At 55.9% G+C, this 21,207-nt stretch overlaps 6 protein-coding genes across 6 annotated transcripts; 4 read left to right on the top strand and 2 right to left on the bottom strand.

Annotated features, from left to right (window-relative positions):
- Positions 1-1,976: 1,976 nt before the first annotated feature.
- F5144DRAFT_652670 (superoxide dismutase) lies at positions 1,977-3,809 on the bottom strand (the record flags this gene model as incomplete). The annotated part of the gene is made up of 6 exons (XM_066793059.1): positions 1,977-2,543; positions 2,575-2,608; positions 2,822-3,201; positions 3,345-3,422; positions 3,490-3,619; positions 3,786-3,809. 6 exons carry the CDS (start codon positions 3,807-3,809, stop codon positions 2,431-2,433), a joined length of 759 nt encoding a protein of 252 aa, XP_066640987.1. The 3' UTR covers positions 1,977-2,430.
- A 370-nt stretch (positions 3,810-4,179) lies between these two features.
- On the top strand, positions 4,180-5,345 carry F5144DRAFT_576353 (mitochondrial 54S ribosomal protein uL13m). Its single transcript, XM_066789126.1, has 2 exons — positions 4,180-4,552; positions 4,657-5,345. The coding sequence occupies exons 1-2, from the start codon at positions 4,532-4,534 to the stop codon at positions 5,185-5,187; spliced, it is 552 nt and encodes a 183-aa protein (XP_066640986.1). The 5' UTR covers positions 4,180-4,531; the 3' UTR covers positions 5,188-5,345.
- On the bottom strand, positions 5,285-6,669 carry F5144DRAFT_277809 (uncharacterized protein). The gene is made up of 3 exons (XM_066783679.1): positions 6,401-6,669; positions 5,690-6,336; positions 5,285-5,628 (listed from the first exon to the last, which is right to left on the bottom strand). The coding sequence occupies exons 1-3, from the start codon at positions 6,535-6,537 to the stop codon at positions 5,501-5,503; spliced, it is 912 nt and encodes a 303-aa protein (XP_066640985.1). The 5' UTR covers positions 6,538-6,669; the 3' UTR covers positions 5,285-5,500.
- A 1,036-nt stretch (positions 6,670-7,705) lies between these two features.
- F5144DRAFT_514196 (Rapamycin-insensitive companion of mTOR, N-term-domain-containing protein) lies at positions 7,706-12,749 on the top strand. Its single transcript, XM_066786588.1, has 2 exons — positions 7,706-8,937; positions 8,989-12,749. Exons 1-2 carry the CDS (start codon positions 7,931-7,933, stop codon positions 12,374-12,376), a joined length of 4,395 nt encoding a protein of 1,464 aa, XP_066640984.1. The 5' UTR covers positions 7,706-7,930; the 3' UTR covers positions 12,377-12,749.
- Positions 12,740-15,356, top strand: F5144DRAFT_576346 (Phosphomethylpyrimidine kinase-domain-containing protein). The gene is made up of 9 exons (XM_066789125.1): positions 12,740-12,941; positions 13,040-13,221; positions 13,280-13,362; positions 13,449-13,851; positions 13,929-14,088; positions 14,142-14,292; positions 14,346-14,411; positions 14,471-14,579; positions 14,640-15,356. Exons 1-9 carry the CDS (start codon positions 12,817-12,819, stop codon positions 14,900-14,902), a joined length of 1,542 nt encoding a protein of 513 aa, XP_066640983.1. The 5' UTR covers positions 12,740-12,816; the 3' UTR covers positions 14,903-15,356.
- Positions 15,357-15,779: 423 nt separating this feature from the next.
- Positions 15,780-18,317, top strand: F5144DRAFT_494509 (P-loop containing nucleoside triphosphate hydrolase protein; the record flags this gene model as incomplete). The annotated part of the gene is made up of 6 exons (XM_066786038.1): positions 15,780-15,877; positions 16,013-17,187; positions 17,250-17,357; positions 17,849-17,977; positions 18,043-18,195; positions 18,259-18,317. 6 exons carry the CDS (start codon positions 15,780-15,782, stop codon positions 18,315-18,317), a joined length of 1,722 nt encoding a protein of 573 aa, XP_066640982.1.
- Positions 18,318-21,207: the final 2,890 nt, after the last annotated feature.

Here is a 21,207-nt window from a genome sequence, read left to right as displayed (position 1 = left end):
AGGAGAAGAGTGTCACGAAGACTATGTGAAAAGGAACACCGAGAGACAAGAAACCGGATGGTCTCTCTCAAGTGGCCGAGCCCAGCATACCGAAGCGAGGATTACAGCTCAGGGCCCGTTTGGAGACGGCCGGACTGGGGGAGATGATCATGCAGGGCCCACCGGGGACTCTGGGCCTGCCACGCCCAGGTGGATTCGCCAGGCCTGAAAGAAGGGCCATCACTGCGAAAGCGTTGTTCAAAAGCCTTCTGTTACAGCCGACAGGGGGGATTCCTTGCCAGAATGGGAGCATTGGGCTGGGCTCTGGTACGGGGCGGGGCAGAAAAAAAACCCGAAACCCTAAAAAAGCGGGGCTTGAGAGGAATGGAAGTCTGCGCGCGCCCTGTCGCCCTTTGCGACTTCACTCGATGAGACTTCTTCATGGCTATGGAACGACAAGAAAGGGTGATGGCAATGGGCTAACTAAGTACGATCGGATGTTCGTGGTTGAGATCGAACCATTTTTCTTACCACCAAGCTTTGTTCTGGAAGGGAGTTCGGCACAGACATGGAGGCATGGCGCAAGATCGAACGGTCCCATGTCAACCGCTGCCGGATCGACACGAGACGGAACCGCGCCTTTCTTCAGCCATGTGCTGGACGCCATGCGTGCCGGTCATGGCAGCTGCACCCAAGGATTGCATCACAACATGCATGGTAGACCCGCCGAGGTAGGTTCGTTTGAAGAAGAAAGATATTTTTGTACAGAAGTACAGGTTAATTTGATCCGAATGTGGGCTTCGATACACAGAAATCCGCCAGTCCCTAGTTGTTGTCTTCCCACACTCTCTCAAAGAACAAACTGAGCCGTCCCGCATGATCTCCTGTCTCCCACAAGAAGCTCTTGGCCCACCAGGTAGGGTCTTGGCTCCGCGGGAGGCTGTTAATGAGACTCGGGGGTCAATGCGAACCCATCGACTTGTCACAGGTCTCATGGCACCCTTGCGAATCAGAGGCCTGCGCTCCTCATGCACCAAGCGTTTCCAAGACAGCTGGGTGGCCCCTCATTGGACCAGGGGGTCCGGCCGCTTTAGCCCCTGCGTTGCAGGGCGGCTACGAATCTCAACGTCGACCACCAGTCAACCACCTTCATCAACCGCGAAGTCCGGAGTACGAAGGTGTCGCGGTTCACGAATATACGAATATGGTGCGGCTGGCCGCCACCGAGTTTCGATTCCGATCTGATGATCTTCACCACTTCTTGTTCCCCGGCTATACGCCTCCCGGCAAAAACACAGCGAGCAACCAACACCAACGGGTGCATTTCGGTGAATTAAGAGGCTGGGGTTTCTGGGGTATTCTCTGGGGCCGTCAGTTGCTGGCAACACACAAATAACCGGCGCTAATTTGACAGAAGCTCGGCCGCTCTATCATGAGTCGAGCGAGGGAGTCTCGCCGCCAATGCAACGGCACCGGTCTGTGATAGTGATGCAGTTGATTGCCTGCACTCTGTGTCACGTCATCACACTTCTATTTCTGGAGTCGAATGCTCGGGTCGATGATTGAACGAAAAAGAGGAGATTCATCAATAGCACTACCGAATCCATATCCGTCCCAAGCCCTTGGTTTCCACGCCATGTGGGATGGCGTTGCAGTCCGCCGCGCTAGCGAGCAGGCGCTAACGGAAAACGGCCGCTGTCCAAACTGAGATCTTGATCGATCCATCAGGCCTGTTTCGGACTTCAGTTGACTTCATCAGATGGTTTGTTGGGCCATGAACAAAAAGAGTTTACGACTCCCCAGTCATCGAAAGTATTTCCCAATTCCCTGCTCAAAAGGTCTAGGCCCTTCTTCTGGTTGCACCCGGTGGGTCTTAGCCGGATGCCCAGAATCTGGCGAAACTCGCTTCACCAACTCAACCCAGCCTCCTTCAGGTTCTCATACTGTGGAGCTTCGTGAGTTCAATATTCAATCTTTTGCCAAGTGAAGAGCTCACCAAGCTTGCTACTACGAAACCCTTAGATGCAACCGAAACCCCCAAGGTAGATTGAAAGTTGCGTTTCGGCCGCCGCATTGGGTATGGCGAACAAAATTGCTTCTCTCAAACCTATCCTTGGTTTGAACCTGACGCACAATTGCTCCCAACACAATGTGTGGAGACGGAACTCTTCTTTTCCGTCCCATCTCGCACCCTGGCCTTAGGTCGATACGCTCCCGTTGTGCTTCACGAAAGCGCGGAGTGGGGGCGTTCCCAGCTTTCGGCAGCATGTTTCTCCCCCTGCATATTTTTTGTTCGAGAGGCCGGCCGAACGCCACCTCGTTTTGACCGCCTCCGGGGTATTGCCCGACGGGTCTAGCTTGGATGGAAAGGGGAAGAGAAGAAAAAGGTGGATATCCATCAATCCACTCCAGGTTGGTATTGGTGAGTGTCTCTGACTATCTCTCGGCTACCTACAGACTGTGTGTGTACCTTCGAAACAAGCACGTCGGCGCTATCCCGTGATAATCTCGAGCGGCATGCCCAAGTCTGGGTGATCCTGCTGCACCACCCCAAACCTTCACAACTGCCGCAATACGACCGTAGCCTCAGACGACCTAATCTGGGAAACCCCCACGGGCTGGACTGCGCCTCGAGGAAGTCGCCCAAGTATGTACTTGAAACAACCCATCATAACATACCCTTGGACACCTCATCCTTCCTCTCCTGCCATAGCGTCTTGCCCGTGCAGGAGCACACGGTTTTGTCGTTGTCCCAAACCCCGGCGCTCCGGGCGATGACGCCCACGACAGTGTCTTCCTCGTTCGTAAGCGGGGCTCCGTCACTCTCGTCGTGACGTGAGACCACCAACGCATGGCCGATAACCTCCCACACCTGGAAGGGGTGGTTGATAAACGCATTCCCGTACCCACTCGGCCCAATCTCCACCGTCCCCAGGACTCCGCGGGGAGCGCCGTCCTCCTTGCTCTGCGCTGACCAGACCGGCCCTGCTGACGACGCGCCATCCTTTAGATTTCCGTACTCCCGGATGGTAGCACGATACGTCCCCGGCGGCACTCCGCGGACAGTCAGGTCGACCAGGGTCTCGGTTGGGCTGACCTGCACCATCCTCACCAAGCCCCTGACCAACCTCTCGTTCACCCAGCTCTCGCCGGGGGCTCCGACAGGCGTCACCTCCGCGTCTGGCTTGTGATGGTATGTCTCGAGAATGCTGACCGCGGCGCCTGTGTGGGAGGAAACAGGAAACAGAACGAATCAGCAAATGTTCTGGGAAGATTTGAGGATCGGCCTTGGCTGTATTATCCAAGGGTGCGGCCACACTAAAACATATGAAAAAGGGGCCAGGCCGGTATAGCACTGCACTTACTGTTTGAGGTACCTGACCCTCGTAAGATGGCGTCTCTCCCGGTGGCCTGAATGGCATCAACGATGGCGGAAGGCGCCGCTATAGAGTTTTAAGGTCAGCCATATCATCCGATGAAGTTGAACAATGGCGGCATGATCATACGAACCTGTCCCCTCGATCGATACCAGCTGATCCTTGACATTCGCTTCCACTTTGGTGATGCCTGGCAGTTTGTGCAAGGCGCTTGAGACGTCCTTGGCACAGCCCTCACAGGTCATGGGCACGGCGAAGAGGGTCTGGTTCAAGTTTCATCAGTCCATGTTTGGTAGCCTTTTGCTGGTTCGCGCCAAGGGAAAAGGGAAGGCATCGAAAGGGGTATGAAACAGCAAAGGGGGTTTGTCAGGCAGAATATGAAAGAAAAGACATATTCCCCAATGAGAAGCAAGTTAGGGTTTGACTCACCTGAAAAGGGGTAATGACAGCCATCTTGCCGGTATTGTTGTTCTTATTAAGGAGTAATTGGAGTCGGCGTTGTTCCTGAGTCCCTTGTCGCCCCCACGAGTATGCGCCAACAGATGCGACGAAAATTAATCCGGATATTGCGAGGATGGGACGAATATGGATGGGACCACGATACATCAAGGGTCCAATACCCGAAAGGCCCGAGTTCGGATCTCAAGAGAGCTCGTGAGAGATCGGAGAGCTACGGTGCAAGGTTGTGAGGTCAGGGGAGTCTAGTGGGCAGATATCCAGGGCTCTAGTATTGTAGTATGAAAAGAGATCCCATCCGTAGTATTTGTATCCCCCATTTAGTCAAAAACTCCGACATTCAAGAAACTTGCAAGTTTGCGACTGCTTTGAAATCCGGCTCATCGCGGGGCAGGCGGCAGGCGGCGGGCCTGGGTTTTGCCAAGCCAAGGGTTGGTGGGGTCCCTTGCAGATGCGGCGCGGTCGGCAGCCATGTGGCGCGTGCGTGAGGCGCCCCCGCCGATTTTTCCAAACTCCCGGGCTTGGCTCCATCAAGCCATCGCGACATCGACCGCCAGCTCGCTCCGCCAATTGCCCGCCGTGAATGATCCGCTGCTGCATTCGCTGCACCTAATTCGAGCATTGGATTGCGGCGACTGCGTCTTCGTCGATGAGGGACTAGTTCCCAGGGGCTTTGCTCGTCTTCTTCACCCTTCAACTCCCCCTTCACCACTGCCAACATGTCACAAACCGTCGGAGCTGTAAGCAAGCCCCTCCCCCACAACCCTACGGTCGACCCCCCTTGCCCTTCCCTACCCTACCCTTCCTCGCTCCAGTCACTAACCGTTCCCTCCCCTTTCCACAGACCCGACTCGCCTACTCAAGGGTATGGCACCACATCTCGGCGTCGACGCCGCACCCGACGCTGAGCACGATCAAAGCGCCGGCCGAGGCCGTGACGCCGCCCTCGCTGGGCCGGCTGGCGTCGCGGATCGCGACGATCCTCATGGGCAAGCACAAGCCGATCTGGGACCCGTCGACCGACTGCGGCGACTACGTGGTGGTGACCAACTGCGCGGCGCTGTACACGACGGGCCAGAAGAAGTACCGCAAGACCTACTACCGCCACAACACCCGGCCGGGCTCGCTGCGCACCATCACCATGGACGTCCTGATGGACAAGTTTGGCGGCTCCGAGGTGCTGCGCAAGGCCGTCAGTGGCATGCTGCCCAAGAACAGGCTGCGGGACAAGCGGCTGGCGCGGTTGAAGGCGTTTGAGGGCGATGCCCACCCGTACAAGGAGAACTTGGTACGGTTTGGTGGGAAGGTTGTGGGGACTTCGGGGTGGGAGGATGTGGTCAAGGCAGTGAGGGCGGCGGATGCCACGAGGTTATAGGGTTGATGGGAACGGCGGTGGGGCGGATGTGTGTACGAGGCCATTTTGACTCTACCATCGAGTCTTGTGTGTATTAACAATACAATGATGTATACCATGGAATCCTTGTCATTGAAGAGCCAATTTTTAGTTTATATGCAACTCAATGTCAATTCGCTACGCTTGTGCTAGTTTCGCTACGCTTGTGCTAGTTTCGCTACGCTTGTGCTAGTCGCCTCATAGAGCACGAAGATGCTAATCGAGAGCACGCCAGTGTCTCTCGCACCGAAGATGGCAAGTAAATATCGCCCCGTTCCAGTGCTATGCTCCCTCTTTACATATGTGCTAGGGTTGCAACATCACGGGATACCTCGCACTTGATCAAGCCGTTGGGCCCAGACTGGGGTGCGTATACCTCGGCATCCTTGCCCGTATTTTTGATGCCCTTGTGCCAGCTCAGATCTACGTCGAGGTAAGTTAGTTTAGAGTCATTAAAGCAGGGGAGGTTATGACAGGTACTGACCAATCTCAAAGTAGTGCTTGTTCGGCAGCGCGAAGCCGGCCGTGTCAACCTCGGGCACGGCCTCCAAAATCTGCTCGCACATTTTGTACATGGTATTCTGCACCGACGCGCTCTCGTCAACAGCAAACGTCTTCATGATGATGGCCCGCGCGCTCTCCCACGCCTTGTCGAAGCGCTCCGCCCCCTGCTGCACGGCCGCGGCGTCCGGGAAGCGCTTCCACGCCCAGCTGCAGTCGATGTCGGTCGACAGGATGCGGTCCCACGTCTCGGGCAGGGTGGTGAACTCGTCCCGCACGAACCCGTGAAAGCCCGACCCCGTGCTCTTGAGCACCGACAGGCCCGCGATGCTGCTCTTGAGGTCGATCCCCGCCCCGCGCGCCACCGTGGCCTCGACGTTCCGCGTCTCTTGCCCGTCGCGGAAGAAGCTGTGCGGGTGGGGCGCGCCGTCTATCGCCATCCGCGTCCACCGGTGTACCACGACGTCAACGTGCGCGGCGGTGATGTGAGGGTATGTGTCGAGAAAGTGCTGCCCCAGGTGGCTGGCGTAGACCTCTGGCGGGTTGACGGGGTGTTCCTTGGCCTTGATGTAGATTGTGTTCTTGATCGAGTCGGTGGCGACTACAACGCTATTGTCTGCCTCTGTGTATCTAAGAAGCAGTTAGTTGGATGTGCTGTATTTCGTGGCTTGGGTATCGGGAGTGCTTGGCTTACGATGTCTCGATCTTGCCCTCGAGAAGGCAGCATACTGTCATCTCCGTTACGGTCTGGACGCCGGTCTTCTCATCTCTTTGGACTTTGCAAACGCGGACATTGTCCTTTCCGTAACGGGCAGACGCAAGAGCGGGCATGGCGACGGTATCTGTGAACGAGTAATTCTAGAATGTTTAAAAAGAGGTGTATTATAATCCAAATGGTGTTTGCTCAGGAATTAGGGGGCGAGGGAGTGGAGGCACGGGTCAGCAGGTTAGCATGAAACAGATATCAATGTTTGTTCCTGGGGGCAGGCAGTTGGCCATTTATAATTCCGGCCCAACGTCCGATCTCTAAAGCAGGAGGAACCCCGGGCGGGCATCCAATGACTTTACGTCCGGACGGCACCTGGCGGCTCGCCCATGGCGCGGTTCCCGGCGGAGGGGCAACGAGCCGGGATGGCAAGAAGGGGTGGAGGTGGATCACCGGAATCCGCCGACCGCCTTGTGCCATGCCCCTCCCTCTCTTCGGATCTTTCCAGCATCTACGCCTTCCCGCCGCCCGCGGAAATGGAATCCACTTACTTTGAAAATCCCACTTGAAACTTGCTGCTGACTAGCAATCAAAGAGCTCTGGTCAGAAGAAATCCCGCAACTAAATGAATCTATGGAGGGTCAGGGCAGTCCTTGCCCGTCCAATCTTCCGCTCAGGTCGGTGACGTTGATAAGGGCCCGGGGCAGGCAAATCCCCGAGCGCCCCACCACTATGTTGCAGGGGCACCGCCGGGCTGGGCCGAAATGCTGGGAGCACAATTCTTAACAGTGTCCACCGCTGTGAGGCAGTTGGAAGCATCGTACGACAGAGAGTAACCTATTTGTGACGATGTGACATTTGACAGGGACGCGATGTGAGACATGGCAAGTTCCAGGTTCTTGCTAAAGTGCCCGCCATCTCACGATCTAATTAGTTGGTGGTGTATGAAGAGGTACCTAACACGTCAAATTTTGGAGAGAGAAGAGAAGATGATGTATATTATCGAATTTAACTTGACTTGAATCGGGGTCTGTTGTGTGTATCTATAGTTCTGTATGGCTCGGCTTATGGTGAACGCGGCAGTGCTCATGATGTCTTGAGTGTTAACCTTAACAAGCGGTTTACGGTTGTTTATCCCAACTCTGAACCATCTTATCCGGTGTCACCAAAGACGAGGCGGGGATGATTGAATCAGTTGGTGGGGCGGCCGTTGCCAGGCGTTGCGCACAGGCCACCAACAGGACGGCCACTGTCGCGATGCGATGCACCTGAGCGGTGGACCTCGAAGACAGCGCCAACCCCCACCCCACATCGATCGTCGACAACCGAACGTAGACGGCACGAGATTGAGCGCGCACGCGACTCGACGGGGGCCACACATTGCGCAATGCCGGCAGAAGGGCCTCGGAATCGTTGAAGAACTCGAACATTCATGCGTCGAACAAGGAGCCCGCCGGCGAATCGAATGCGAAAACCGGGAGCGCTGCGAGCGTCGAGAGGGTCAAGCGTGGAGGGCAAATGGCCGGGCCGTCCACCATGTTGAGCGCCTCGGCGACACCCACTCAGAGGTCATACACTCCCCAACCACCACAGCAACAGCAGCAACCGCAGCAGCAGCAACCACAACAACAACAGCAGCAGCAGCAGCAGCAACAAAACCAGCAGCCCGGGAACCCCCGACCGAGTCTGGAACGCGATGGCCTGCAGCCCCCCGTTCCTAATGGCGGTCGCAACCTCTCGGCGTCCGCCGTGAGCTTTGCATCCCGTGCCCCGTCGCTCAACCCATCACCCATGCCCGGCAGCTTCAGCTCTGAACTACGTAGCCAGACAAACATCTCTCGTGCCGGTTCGCGACTCGACATGTTCCCTGCGTTGGAAAAGTTGGACGAGGACGATGATGACCCGGGCCAGGAAAAGACAATCACCCACCTGCGCGAGGCCCTCGGCCGCGAGATGAAGATCAAGGAAGGGAGCGAGAACATGTTGGAAGCGCTGAACTCTAAGAAAGCGAAGCAAACCAAAGAGCAACGGCAAAGAGTGGAGGCCGAGCTGAACTCGTCCAACCTACGGATCAAGGAGTTGCGCCAAAAGATCACAGACGCACAGCGGGTGAAGGCCGCGCCAACCACACCCACGCGAACGAGGACAGAGGCCTTGTTCCCCGGCCCCAATGGCTTGCGCTCCCCCCCTAGCGCTTCTCGGAGCGGCGCCGGGTCCGATATCGACGAGCCAACCGAATCACCAACCTTTGCGCTTACCGAGATCCTGCAGGCCCTGGAAGTGGAGGGCATGGCCCCAGACTACTACGTCTCCAGGGCGAACAGCCTGGTTGACCTCTTCAAGCGGCACCCCACACTCAAGTATGACTTGGTGTGGTCTGTGTTTGGCCTCCGAATGCAAGCCATGCTCCTGAGCGAGAGCCGTGAGGTGGTAGCCGCAGGATACAGGATGATACGATACGCCATTTCGGACATCAGCTCCATCAGAAACATACGTGCTCTCAATACTGACTATCTTGTTACATGGTAAGTGCTGCAAATTGTCTTTCACGCCCACCACGAACTAACTCGAGGCAGGTCTTTGATCAAGGATCGCAAAGCCGACGTCGAACGTGAGCAGGCCCTCAAGTTTGTGCGTGCCTTCCTTGATGTCAAAGATGGTGTGCGTGAGATCTCAAGGGCTGTCGTCAGGTCGATAGCTGCGGCGGCAGAAGAGCCCGAAGAGAGGTTACGGCCAATCTGCATCGAGACCCTGGCCGAGATCCTCGTCCGTGACCCTCGCCTGTTGATTGCTTCCGGAGGGATGGCCCCTTTGCATGAAGCGTTGGCCGATGGTTCATACAAGGCATCCGAGAGCTTGACGGCAGCATTCCTCTACCTTTTGGACGCGCCACATCGACGGCAATACCTACGTCCTGGGAACGAGCTTGAGATACTCTTTACTGCCTTCACTGACGAGTTGTCTTCCAACGAGCGGTTCCTAAAGCAGAGCGTCAAGGCCGTGACCTCGGCTCTGAGAACGTGGTCCGGGCTTATGAGTTTGTCTATGTACAATTTTCGTGCCATAAAGTCCATGATCACCAGTATGGTCGTGCAAGCCGGACCTATCCGTGAGACCATCATGGATCTCATCTTTTCCCTCCTCCGGATCAAACCCCCGGCATGGGCCACGTCATTTTTAGCCGGCCGGCGGCTCACCACCTATGGCCGAGTCACGAATCTCAAGTCGGCTACTAAGGGTTCCCAAACCGAATACGAAGACGACGGGGGAGAACAAAATTTCCTGGAGCACTACACGACCCTCTTGCTTGCGGTATTTGTCAAATCTGGGGTCGTTCCGGCTCTTCTCGAACTCACTCAAACAAACGAAAGCGCAACCCTCAGGCGAAAATCGACGCTGTTGATAGGAGAGGTGTTGAAGTTGGCCAGCCGCCTGCTCCCGCCGTCCTGGAGTAGTGACTTACAACTACTTCCCGATTTGTTCATCTCGGCCGCCAAACTCAAAGACGAAAGTCATTTTGCGGCCACCGGGGTCATTTACCAGATAAGCAGTGTCAGCAGAACACTGTACCGGTCGTCCCCATCGTCCTACCTCCCATCGGCGCATCACAGCATGGACCTCAACGCGCTCGACGAGCACCCGAAGGCCAACACATCAACAAACTTTGATGATGGGACGTTCCGGCAACTCCTCCTCGAGTCAAATGTTCTCAGCAGTTCCAATTACACGAAATGGAATTGGGAGGTCATGATCAGGCTCATTGAAGGGCCCCTAACAAGTGGCAAGCGGCTTGAGGAGGCCATCAAGGCGTCCAAGTTCATAAAACGTATCATGAGCTTTTACCGCCCGTTCAAGTACAAGTTTTCGGAAATCAAGAGCTCAAGGAGCACGCAAAAGTACGTACGGACCGGGTGCGCCTTGATGCACGCCCTGCTTCAGAGCCCGGAAGGCGTCAAGTACCTGTCCGACAACAAGCTGCTTCGCCAAGTTGCCGAATGCTTAGCCCAGTGCGATCCCACCAGCGGGTTGACCGCCCAAGACCCTATGTTCTCCAAGGACCGCCTCGCCGACACCCTTTGCGGTGGTTACTTCCCCATGCTCGGCGTCCTGACCGCAGATGTCAAGGGGTTACAGATGATGGACCGGTGGCGCATCTTCAATATGATGTACCGCATTCTCGATTTAAAACAGCGGCCGGACCTCATCAAGTTGATGCTCTCCAATTTTGACTATTCCCTCCAGGGCCACCCACGAGTGCTCCTGTCCAAGGCTCTGACAGCCGGGACGAAAGATATCCGGATCTACGCGACAAACGCATTAAGGAGGTTTGCTACACACCCGCGGATGGGACCACATGGCCCAGAGTCCGGTGATTCAAAATGGGCGATCCAGCTTCTTGTGACGCAGCTGTACGACCCGGAAGTTGAAGTGTGCGCCACTGCGGTCAAGATTCTTGAAAAGGCTTGCAACACAAAGAATCATCTCGAGTATATTGTCGAATGCCGGCCAGCTCTGGACCACCTGGGCGAGATAGGAGCTCCCCTTCTGCTACGCTTCCTCTCAACATCGATCGGATACCACTACCTGGACGGGCTAGACTACATTAGCAACGAGATGGACGACTGGTTCCTGGGCCGAAACGACTCGTACGTTGGTGTCATCGAAGCAAGCCTCGCGCGGTCTTTCATGGACCACCAGGACGATCACACGAACCGAATCAGCGTGTTCGACGAGCAGCAGGAGATGGAGGCCGACAACCACGTACCACCACACTTCTACCGCGAGCTCACCCGGACACAAGAGGGCTGTAAACTGCTCAGCGACAAGGGTCACTTTGCCGAATTCGCCGCCACGATCCGCGAGTACGGCATGCAGTCCGACGACCACGAGATGATGGTCAAGGTGAAGGGCTGCCTCTGGGCCGTAGGCAACGTCGGCTCGATGGAGCTCGGCGCGCCCTTCCTCGAATCCTGCGACGTGGTGGAGCAGATCATCGAGATCGCCCAGAACCACGAAGTCATGAGCCTGCGCGGGACCGCCTTCTTCGTCCTCGGGCTCGTCTCCCGCTCCATCCACGGCCTCGAGATCCTCTCGGAAAACGGCTGGGACGCCAACACCAACATCCTCGGCCACTCCTTCGGCCTGTGCATCCCCACGGACCTCTCCCAGTTCTTCTCCCTCAAGCCCTGGCACCACACCCCCATCACCGCCATCGAGCTCCCCGACAGCCAAAAGACCGAAACCGCCAAGCTCCCCGCCGTCCCGTCCCGCCCGCGCTCCGAGTCGCTCATCAAAGCCCTGCAGGAGGCCGAGCAAGAAGCCACGGCCGCGGCAGGGCTGGCGCCGTCGGGCGCGCTGCTGCTGCCGCCGCGCGTCGAGCTCGACCCGGACCCGACCAGCCACCGCATCCTGGAGCTGGTCATCGACATGTCCAACATGGTGCTGTACCGCCGCGCGCGCAACGAGCTGATGCAGATCAAGACGCAGAAGCGTGCGGCGGGCTTCGCGCAGCCCCGCCTGTTTCGGAAGGTCATGTCGCTGCTGGAGTGCCATCACTATCGTCTGGTGGATCGGAATATGATTGTGGGCTTGTTTGAGAAGAGCGTGCTGCGGGCGGTGGTGTATGGCGAGGATGAGAGTGGGGTGAGTGGGAGTGGGGATGGGGAGAGCAGTGATGATGGGGATGATAGTGATGATGAGGATGAGGATGACGATGACGAGGAGGAAAATGAGAGGCGGGTGGAGACGAACGTGGCGATTAGGGGTGGGAGGGAAAGTGGGAGCGAGAGTGAAGAGGAGGATGGGGAGGAAGAAGAGCAGGATGGAGAGGAAGAGGAGGAGGAAGAAGAGGGAGAAGGGGGCGGGGACAGTTCGGGCGATGAACAGCGCACCGAGCGGCAAAGGAGTGTGAGCGACCCGGCAGACATTAAGAGGCGGGGGATGACCATGGGGCTCGGCCGGTAGCGGCCACAGCGCCCTGATATGCTTTCTATTTCTGGCTATTAAACGAAGACAGAGCGCGAGATGAGTTGCGGAGCGAGACACAGAACGGCGTCGGTTGAATTTCTGCAAAAGTAGGGGGGCGTGGCGGTCATGGATGGTTATGGCGGACTTGCATCAAGGGGGTTGGCGGTCAGGTCTGGGTGCTGAGGGATAGGAAAGGGGTAGGGGGTTGGCGTTCTAAACCACTTCTTTTGTCGGGGATTTTGAGGACATTTGCCATGTATAGTATCCGGGCCGTGGTAAACCGGGAACTGCAATTGGAAGCATTAAGAACTCGAAGGGTCCATTCCGCATGTTCTGTTACTAAAGGTTATTCTGCAACCCCACTGTGCCCCCGCTTCAAAGCAATCTTCTGGTTCTCTTCCAATTGTCGACTTAGTACCAGGAAGCATCTCCATTGCATGACAGTATATTTTTACAACCTCGCTCTTAACGATACCCGATCTATGGCCATAGGCAGCCCAGAGATCAAGATGGCTCCTGGGAGAGTTTTAGTAATTGCAGGCTCTGATAGCTCTGGTGGAGCGTATGTTTTGTTTTATTTCTCATACTTGCAATTCGGATGCCGGTATCGCTCAAACCTGTCGATGGGTGGCTCGGCTTACACAAGGTTCTCACTCACAGCGGTCTTGAAGCAGACCAAAAGGTCATTGCCGCCCATGGCTGCTACGCCATGACGGCCACGACGGCCCTCACGGCACAAAACACAAAGGGCGTCTATGACATTCACTACATCCCGCCCGAGTTTCTCAGGAAACAGATCGACGCCGTCATTGAGGATGTTGGGGTTGATGTTGTCAAGACGGGTGAGCCCCTTATACCCCCAACTCAGCCTCCTTCTTTGACACTGACCACCAAATCAAGGCATGCTCGGGTCCGCAGAGACCATCAAAACCATCGCCGACGCTCTCACTCTCCACAATGTCCCAACCGTCGTTGTTGACCCGGTACAGCACCTCCCTCCGGCCCCCCCCTTATCCAACCTCTCTCCCCCATCCTAACCACCGGCACGCATGCCGCACACCACACACAGGTCATGATCGCAACAACCGGCGCCAAGCTCCTACCTTCCGAGGCCCTAGACGCCCTACACACCCACCTACTACCCCTAGCCACCATCGTCACGCCCAACGTGCCCGAGGCACTCCTCCTGCTGCGCGACGCCGACACCGGGGTGGACGCGGTGCGCACGGTCAACGATCTCGAGACCATCGGGCGCGCGATACGCAAGCTGGGACCGAAGTGGGCGCTCGTCAAGGGCGGCCACTGCCCCTTCAGGAAGGACGGCACGGCGGCGGAGACGGATGCTGAGAGGGAGCTGGTGGTGGATGTGTTGGTGGGAGAGGATGCGGGGACTGGGGAGGAGGTGGTGCTGCGGTTGGAGACGGGGTATTGCGATTCGAGGCATACGCATGGGACGGGGTGTTCGTTGGCTTGTGAGTTACTCCGCTGCTTTAGGTGTGTTTGGTGTTGTGTGATGTTGACTGGGGGGTGTGTTGTTGTTGGCTTGCAGCGGCGATTGCGTCGAACCTGGCCAAGAGGATGGGTATGCCAGCTGCGGTGAGGGCTGGTTGCAGATACGTCCAGGCCGGGATCAGGAGCGCGCCGGGGTTGGGTGGGGGGAATGGGCCGTTGAATCACTTCCACTCGGTCTATACCCTACCCTTTTCTCCGTGAGAAGCAATGTCTGCTCGTTTGTGTGGGATCTCGGGCTGACTGGACTTAGGGGTCACTTCATCGACTATTTGCTAGAACGACCTGACGTTGCCCCGATATGGGACAAGTTCGTTAACCACCCCTTTGTCTTGGCCATGGGAGACGGAACACTGCCTGTCGAGTCATTCAAGGGTTACCTGATGCAGGATTACGTCTATCTTGTGAGTTGATTCTGCCCATCGTGGGGCAAGGAACCAATTGCTAACATAGAGAGATACACTTTGCCCGAGCGAACGCCCTAGGGTCGTATAAGGCTAGCAACATGAAGGATATCGCTGCGGTAAGTTCCTCATACTCAATGGCTCAAGCATAGGTGATCTAATTATGGCTGGGTAACAGTCCGCCGCCATTGTTACCCACATCTTCAAAGAAATGGAGCTCCACATTGGGTACTGTCAAGGCTTCGGTATCTCTAGGGAAGAGATGGAGAAGACGGAAGAGAAAGCGGGTGAGCAACATCTCCGTCGACACTTGGCTAACAGTAGAAACAACTGACACCACCCCATAGCTTGCACTGCATACACCAGGTACGTCCTTGACATCGGCCAGTCCCAGGACTGGTTGGGCCTCCAAGTCGCCATTGCACCATGTCTACTCGGGTACGGCGTGATCGGCAAACAGCTGCACGACGACAAGCGGTCCAAGAGAAAGGGCAACTTGTACTGGACCTGGATTCAAAATTACGTAGCCAATGATTATGTCACGGCTGTGAAGACCGGCACCGGTAAGTGGGAAGCCAAGTCAAAGGGAGGAAGGGCAGAAGATCGCTAACTCGGGACAAAGAACTGTTGGAGCGGCACGCACTGCTTCAAAGCCCGTCGCGCATCGAAGAGCTGGTCAAGATCTTCATCCATGCTACAAAGGTCGACCTGCCAATCCTACCAAAACACAGACAAAAGAATGCTGACAAAAGGAGTAGATGGAGATTGAGTTTTGGGAAATGTATAGCTCAAGTTGAGGAAAGAGACCCGGGTTGCATGATAGATTTGATAGAAAAGAAGGAATAATCAACAAAGCTCATCTAGGACTGAAGATGTGAAGTCGAGGATAAAGGCTTCCTAGAGCCAGCCATTCACTTTCCTTGTGCGGTGGCTCAGGGCGGGACAATGGGAAAGTGGGAAAGCAGCTTTGGCGGCGGAACGTTGCTGCCTCAGGTATCAATTAGTTATCGCTGCCAAGTCCTTATCCAACTTATCGCCCCCTTCTTGGAAGGCTGCAGGGCGCCTGCCTGCAAAAATATTTTCTGGCCCAGGCCGCCTAACAAATTCTCCTGGGGCAACTTACCGATCCTTTCTTCTTCTACAAAAGATTTTCGCCTCGTCGACGAAAACTTGCATCCTCCATCTCCCTCCATCTCCCTCCCTCCCCCTGTTAAGTTTGCTGGGCATTTCGAGGTACAATCCGCTCATTTATTTCGAGCGCGGTGTTAGACACTAAATCAACGAGCCTCGTATTCCTCCCTTTCGCGTGTCGCTTCAAAGCGTCGCTTCTTCAGACCCCCCATCATTTCAACGCGCCATAATCTGGTTTTATTGAGCCAACTCAACAGCGCGTTCTCCATCTTCGATATTCTATCGCGAAACAGCAGTTTTCGCGTTTCTAACATTTTTCGACACGATCCCAGTACCCGCGTCACTCTAAGCACAACATGTCTTCCTACGGCGGTGGCGGCTACAGCTCGCGTGGTGGTGGCGGCGGATACTCTGGCGGCTACGACCGTAACGGCGGCGGCGGTGGTGGTTACTCGTAAGTTGGACACTCTCAATCCTAGATTTCTCCTCTCCCCATATCCGAGCGGTGAGCGACGCTTCACGCGTTCAACTCGCGACGTTTGCGCCCATTCTTTTGATCATCGATTACTGACCTGGGTTCCGATCATAGCGGCTCCAATGGCTATTCCGGCGGCGGCGGCGGCGGCGGCGGCGGCGGCGGTTACGGCGGTGGTGGTGGAGGCTACGGTGGTGGTGGTGGTGGATATGGCGGTGGAGGTGGTGGATATGGCGGCGGCGGCGGTGGTTACGGCGGTGGCGGTGGTGATCGCATGTCCAACCTCGGTGCTGGTCTGCAAAAGCAGAACTGGGATTTGGACACGCTTCCGAAGTTCGAGAAATCGTTCTACCAGGAGCACCCCAACGTTGCCGCCCGGTCGCAGGCTGAAGTCGACAAGTTCCGTCGCGACCACGCTATGACCGTCGCTGGCACCAATGTCCCAAGCCCCGTCGAGACGTTCGATGAGGCTGGTTTCCCCCGCTATGTCATGGACGAGGTTAAGGCCCAGGGTTTCCCCGCGCCGACCGCCATTCAATCCCAGGGATGGCCCATGGCGCTCTCTGGACGCGACGTCGTTGGTATTGCCGAGACCGGTTCTGGCAAGACCCTGACTTACTGCCTTCCGGCCATCGTTCACATCAACGCCCAGCCTCTCCTCGCCCCCGGTGACGGCCCCATCGTTTTGGTCCTTGCCCCCACCCGTGAGCTGGCTGTCCAGATTCAGCAAGAAATCACCAAGTTCGGCAAGTCCTCGAGGATTCGCAACACCTGCGTCTACGGCGGCGTCCCGAAGGGCCCTCAAACCCGGGACCTCTCTCGCGGTGTTGAGGTGTGCATTGCCACGCCGGGACGTCTGATTGATATGCTGGAGTCGGGCAGGACTAACCTCCGTCGTGTCACTTACCTCGTTCTCGATGAGGCCGACCGCATGCTTGACATGGGTTTCGAGCCCCAAATTCGCAAGATCATTGGACAGATTCGGCCCGACCGTCAAACCTGCATGTGGTCCGCTACTTGGCCTAAGGAAGTCCGCGCTTTGGCCAGCGACTTCCTGACTGATTTCATTCAGGTTAACATTGGCTCCATGGACTTGGCTGCCAACCACCGCATCACCCAAGTTGTGGAGGTCGTGAATGAGGGCGAGAAGCGCGACAAGATGATCAAGCACCTCGAGAAGATCATGGAGGACAAGGAGAGCCAGAACAAGATCCTCATCTTCACTGGTACCAAGCGCGTGGCCGATGAGATCACCCGCTTCCTTCGCCAGGACGGCTGGCCGGCACTTTGTAAGTTGTTCCCAGCTGCCTACGATGCCCTTCCTTGCCTTCGATGCTAACATGCCTCTCAGCAATCCACGGAGACAAGCAACAAAACGAGCGCGATTGGGTCCTGGATCAGTTCAAAACTGGAAAGAGCCCTATCATGGTTGCCACCGACGTTGCGTCTCGCGGTATCGGTATGTCCCCCTTCCACCCTCACAAACCCGTGCCCTCTTTTGGGCAACCTTCCAGCATCGAAGTGTGCTGTGCTTTACTCTTGTGTCTAGGGGCTCTCTTGATTGCGCGAACTTGCCTGACCTCGTGTCTGTATGGTCTTCCTGAACGGAGTCTTGGATTCGTGACGTAGCAGGGACGCTGTTCTTGATGCTACGCCGTAATTCTTCTTCTCTTGTACCGTTTCTATTTGCCGTGGTACAAGCGTAGAGTAGACATGCCTTGACTTTGATCAAGCTTTGTCTCCAAGATTCCCAAAGGCCTGTGGACCCGGAGCCTGGGATCCCCCACCGGCATATTCATCGCAATGGACAGCCCACCTGCCAAGGAGAAGTACAGCCATCATGGATCACGAAACATGCTTAGCTACCCGTGTCATTCGACATCCGTTCGTGCTGGAACGTTGCTTGCACTCAAGCCGCTCGCTGTTGCTAACCATTTCCTTGTTTTAAAGATGTGCGCAACATTACCCATGTGCTCAACTATGACTACCCCAACAACTCGGAGGATTACATCCATCGTATTGGTAGAACTGGCCGTGCCGGCGCTAAAGGCACAGCCATCACGTTCTTCACCACTGACAGTATGTTTTCCCTCCCTCATACACCACCATCCTTAGCATTGAGTGGTTTACTTACACACACGCAGATTCAAAGCAGGCTCGCGACCTCGTGGGTGTTCTCCAAGAAGCCAAGCAGCATATTGATCCTCGTCTCGCCGAAATGGTTCGGTACGGCGGTGGTGGTGGCAACAGCCGGTATGGCGGTTATCGTGGCCGCGGCGGTGGTGGGTTCCGTGGCGGTAAGTGTGTACCTGTCGACCCCCAAGACGCCTGAAATTCTTGTGCTAATCACTTCATGATAGGACGTTCTCAAGGCGCTAATGGGCCTAACGCCATGCCCATGGGCAACCGTCGGTGGTAGACGACCACACGCTTGAAAGGCGCCATAAGCGTTAGGCGTCATCCAGAACTTTTGTGACTGGCTTTTCGACCAGTGCACCCCGCATTCGGGCATCACGGCGTTTCGCGTAGAGGGTTCGGCTTAGAGGTCGGTTTCGTGGCATATTTGCCACTGGTTATGTTGTTTTTGTCGTCACCCCGGGCTGAGGCTTGGCTCGTTTCTCGATGCATTGTCATTATATTCTCGAGGGGCGAGAGGAAGTCCTTCTGAAAACCCGCGGTTGCAAGGCTTCCGCATAACGCGAGGGCTCGTCAGGCCGCTGTGGTGAGACCTCGATCGGTCGGTCACCACAGACCATGACCGGCGTGGACACATTGCATTTGTTTTGAGGGCATTTAACCTACTTTCAGCTATGGTCTTTCTTACTTCTATAGTTGGTTTTGACCCTTTTTTTACGGTCGCAGGCCCCAGCTGCGGATTCGAGGGAAGGGAGGCTCTCGCGGGCCCTGACCAAGATGGACGGGGCAGTCACAACAAGTTCATGCCCGCTCTTGTCGTAACTGGCGACGACAGATAAATGCTTATGTACTTAATTTCGGGGAAAAGCGAATACTATCCTATAAGTAATATTACGGCCATGTGAACTTGATGCGTGGTGTTTGTTCTACCGTTTCGAACTGTCGTCTCTTGCTTAGCCCATGGACCTTGTATGTATACTTGATTCAGTTTCTTTCGCCGTGCACCGAGTATGCCAGGGTAAGATGTCAACAAAGGGCACTGGTTCAGCCAGGAGCAAATATGCAAGCAGATCTGGGAACGATAATCTCATGGCCATGGCCCGCTGTCAACGTGCTTGGTCGCGAAGCCATCACTCGGTCCATCAGAGAACCCTCCTTCTCACAGCCGAGCAATGAACAATGTCGTTTAGCGCCCTATTAGAACCTCGGGGAAGCAAGCAGGCTAGTTTGGTCTCCCGCAGGTCCATCAAGGAGTAACCTTGAAGGCAAAATGCGGATATTATTAGGCGGGTGGGTTCGCCGACGTGGGAACTCTTGAACCCCTAAATACAATGCCGCAGGGAAACCCGGTTACTCTTCGGTATGGGGTTTGTCTTGCTGGGAGGTCTGGATCATTGTCCTCGGCCCGGTGAGCCTTGGGTAGTGGTGGATCTTACAGGTAAGGAGGGGGGGATAAGTGAGGCCGAGGGACAGAGTTTGTTGATGGATTCCGCTATCGGCGGTGGTTTTGGTAAGGGGTGGATTCCTCTGTCCGGGAACAAGAGGACAGTGTGATCCTGGGGTGCAACGCCGTCTGAGGGGATGGCGGGTCTGGGTTTTGGAGGAGGAGCCACACAGTATTTGGGTGCTGCGGGGAGGGTTGCGGCTCTCGTGGGATTTGGGGGGTTGGAGTGGGAGGTTCGGGTCAGCGCGGGTTCCGCTAGAGCAGATGTCGTTGCTCTTGATGTTGCCATCTACCAGAGCGCGGCACAAATAACTCCCCGATGGGCCAACCAATCTGTCAAGCTACGAGAAGCTGGGAACCTGGCGCCGAGATGCGCAATCCTTGTTGTAGGATTCGACGTGTGTCGTTGACATCAACAGCGCTTTCGTAGCCACTGTTTTCGGTCACTGACATGACAATCCGTAGGAAGTGATACAGTGATTCAAATATGGGCCACACAAGCTTCATGACGTTTACATGTTGTAAGTATTTACCGATATCCTCGTTGTATCATGTTGGCGTTGGGATCGACAACTATTTCTCCGGCCAACCAACTGTCACGTTCTATCCTGGGGATGGGGCGATGGATAGTGATGGTGGGGATGATGAGCGCCGTGGGCACTGTCTAGCGCTGGCCATCTCCCGGATGGCGGAACGGCGAATCCGATCGTGGCTCGATACCTCTGACTGCTTGATACTTGGATCGACGGGTCTGGTCTCCACTGTTGGTCTCTCGGAGCCATTTGGGAAGGAAAGGTGATTATCGGTTATCAAAAGCACATGTTGGGGATCACACGCCTGAGCAGATGGGTGGCCGCCCAGCAAAGGGGGGGTGCGTCGTCAGCATCGGGCCAGGTAATCTTGCCGAATGGGCAATGTGGTTGACTGATACTCCCTTCTCCTCTGTCTGAGGAGCCTGGACTTCCCCTCCCAATCCACCCACGATTCTTGGGCCTTGAAAGACTTTAAGTGTCCGAGTATTGGTTCGAACCACTGCGTAGTGGAGATTGAACGTCCAGCTTATTACCCGGAATTACAAATTACTTCAAAGCTAACATAGAGGGCAGTCTGCGTGGCGGGGGAAGAGCGTGAACCCCAGTGCTTCGGCCTCCGTAGTCCCCGCGGGTTCGCCGAATACTTTTCCACGATTCCAGCAAACAGGATGGGCCAAGCGTGTTGGTGCTGTTGAAGCTGTTCACACCAACCAGTGGGCTGGGCCCGGTATGCTCCGTCCAGGGGGGGGGGGACTCTTGCGACGGTCAAGCGATGTGACACCTCAAGTACGGAATATTTCGAGAAGGACAAGTTCAATGCTAGAAAGCAGCCCCCCTGGATTCGTCTCATGCATCTCCAAAGCCCATCTCCCTTTCTGTCAATACTTGACTAATGGCCCTTCCCGCATCGAACGGGGTAAAATCTAAATTCGTACTAGCCTCCCAGGTCATCTCTTCATCGACCTTCAAATGACGGTGAGGAACAAAAACAAAGCCCGCGTCGCCAAGGATAGTTCTGCTGGCGCTTTTGATCGCCTGTCTCGGACGACGGTGCGATGGGCGTCTCTAGATGCCTTGTCTGGGGAAGGGGACGCGTCGGGTAGGGTCACGATGCTCAACCCCTCAGGGAAACCCGTGTCTCGATAACCTGGCAAATGATTTGGCTAGTGAGGAACTGCAGCTCGTCAGCATGTCGG

The sequence above is a fragment of the Chaetomium tenue genome (assembly GCF_020726465.1).
Source record: "Chaetomium tenue strain MPI-SDFR-AT-0079 chromosome Unknown F5144scaffold_5, whole genome shotgun sequence".
Lineage (NCBI taxonomy): Eukaryota > Fungi > Ascomycota > Sordariomycetes > Sordariales > Chaetomiaceae > Chaetomium > Chaetomium tenue.
Note: the sequence above shows the minus strand (reverse complement) of the source record. Positions and strands in the feature narration are given on the sequence as shown.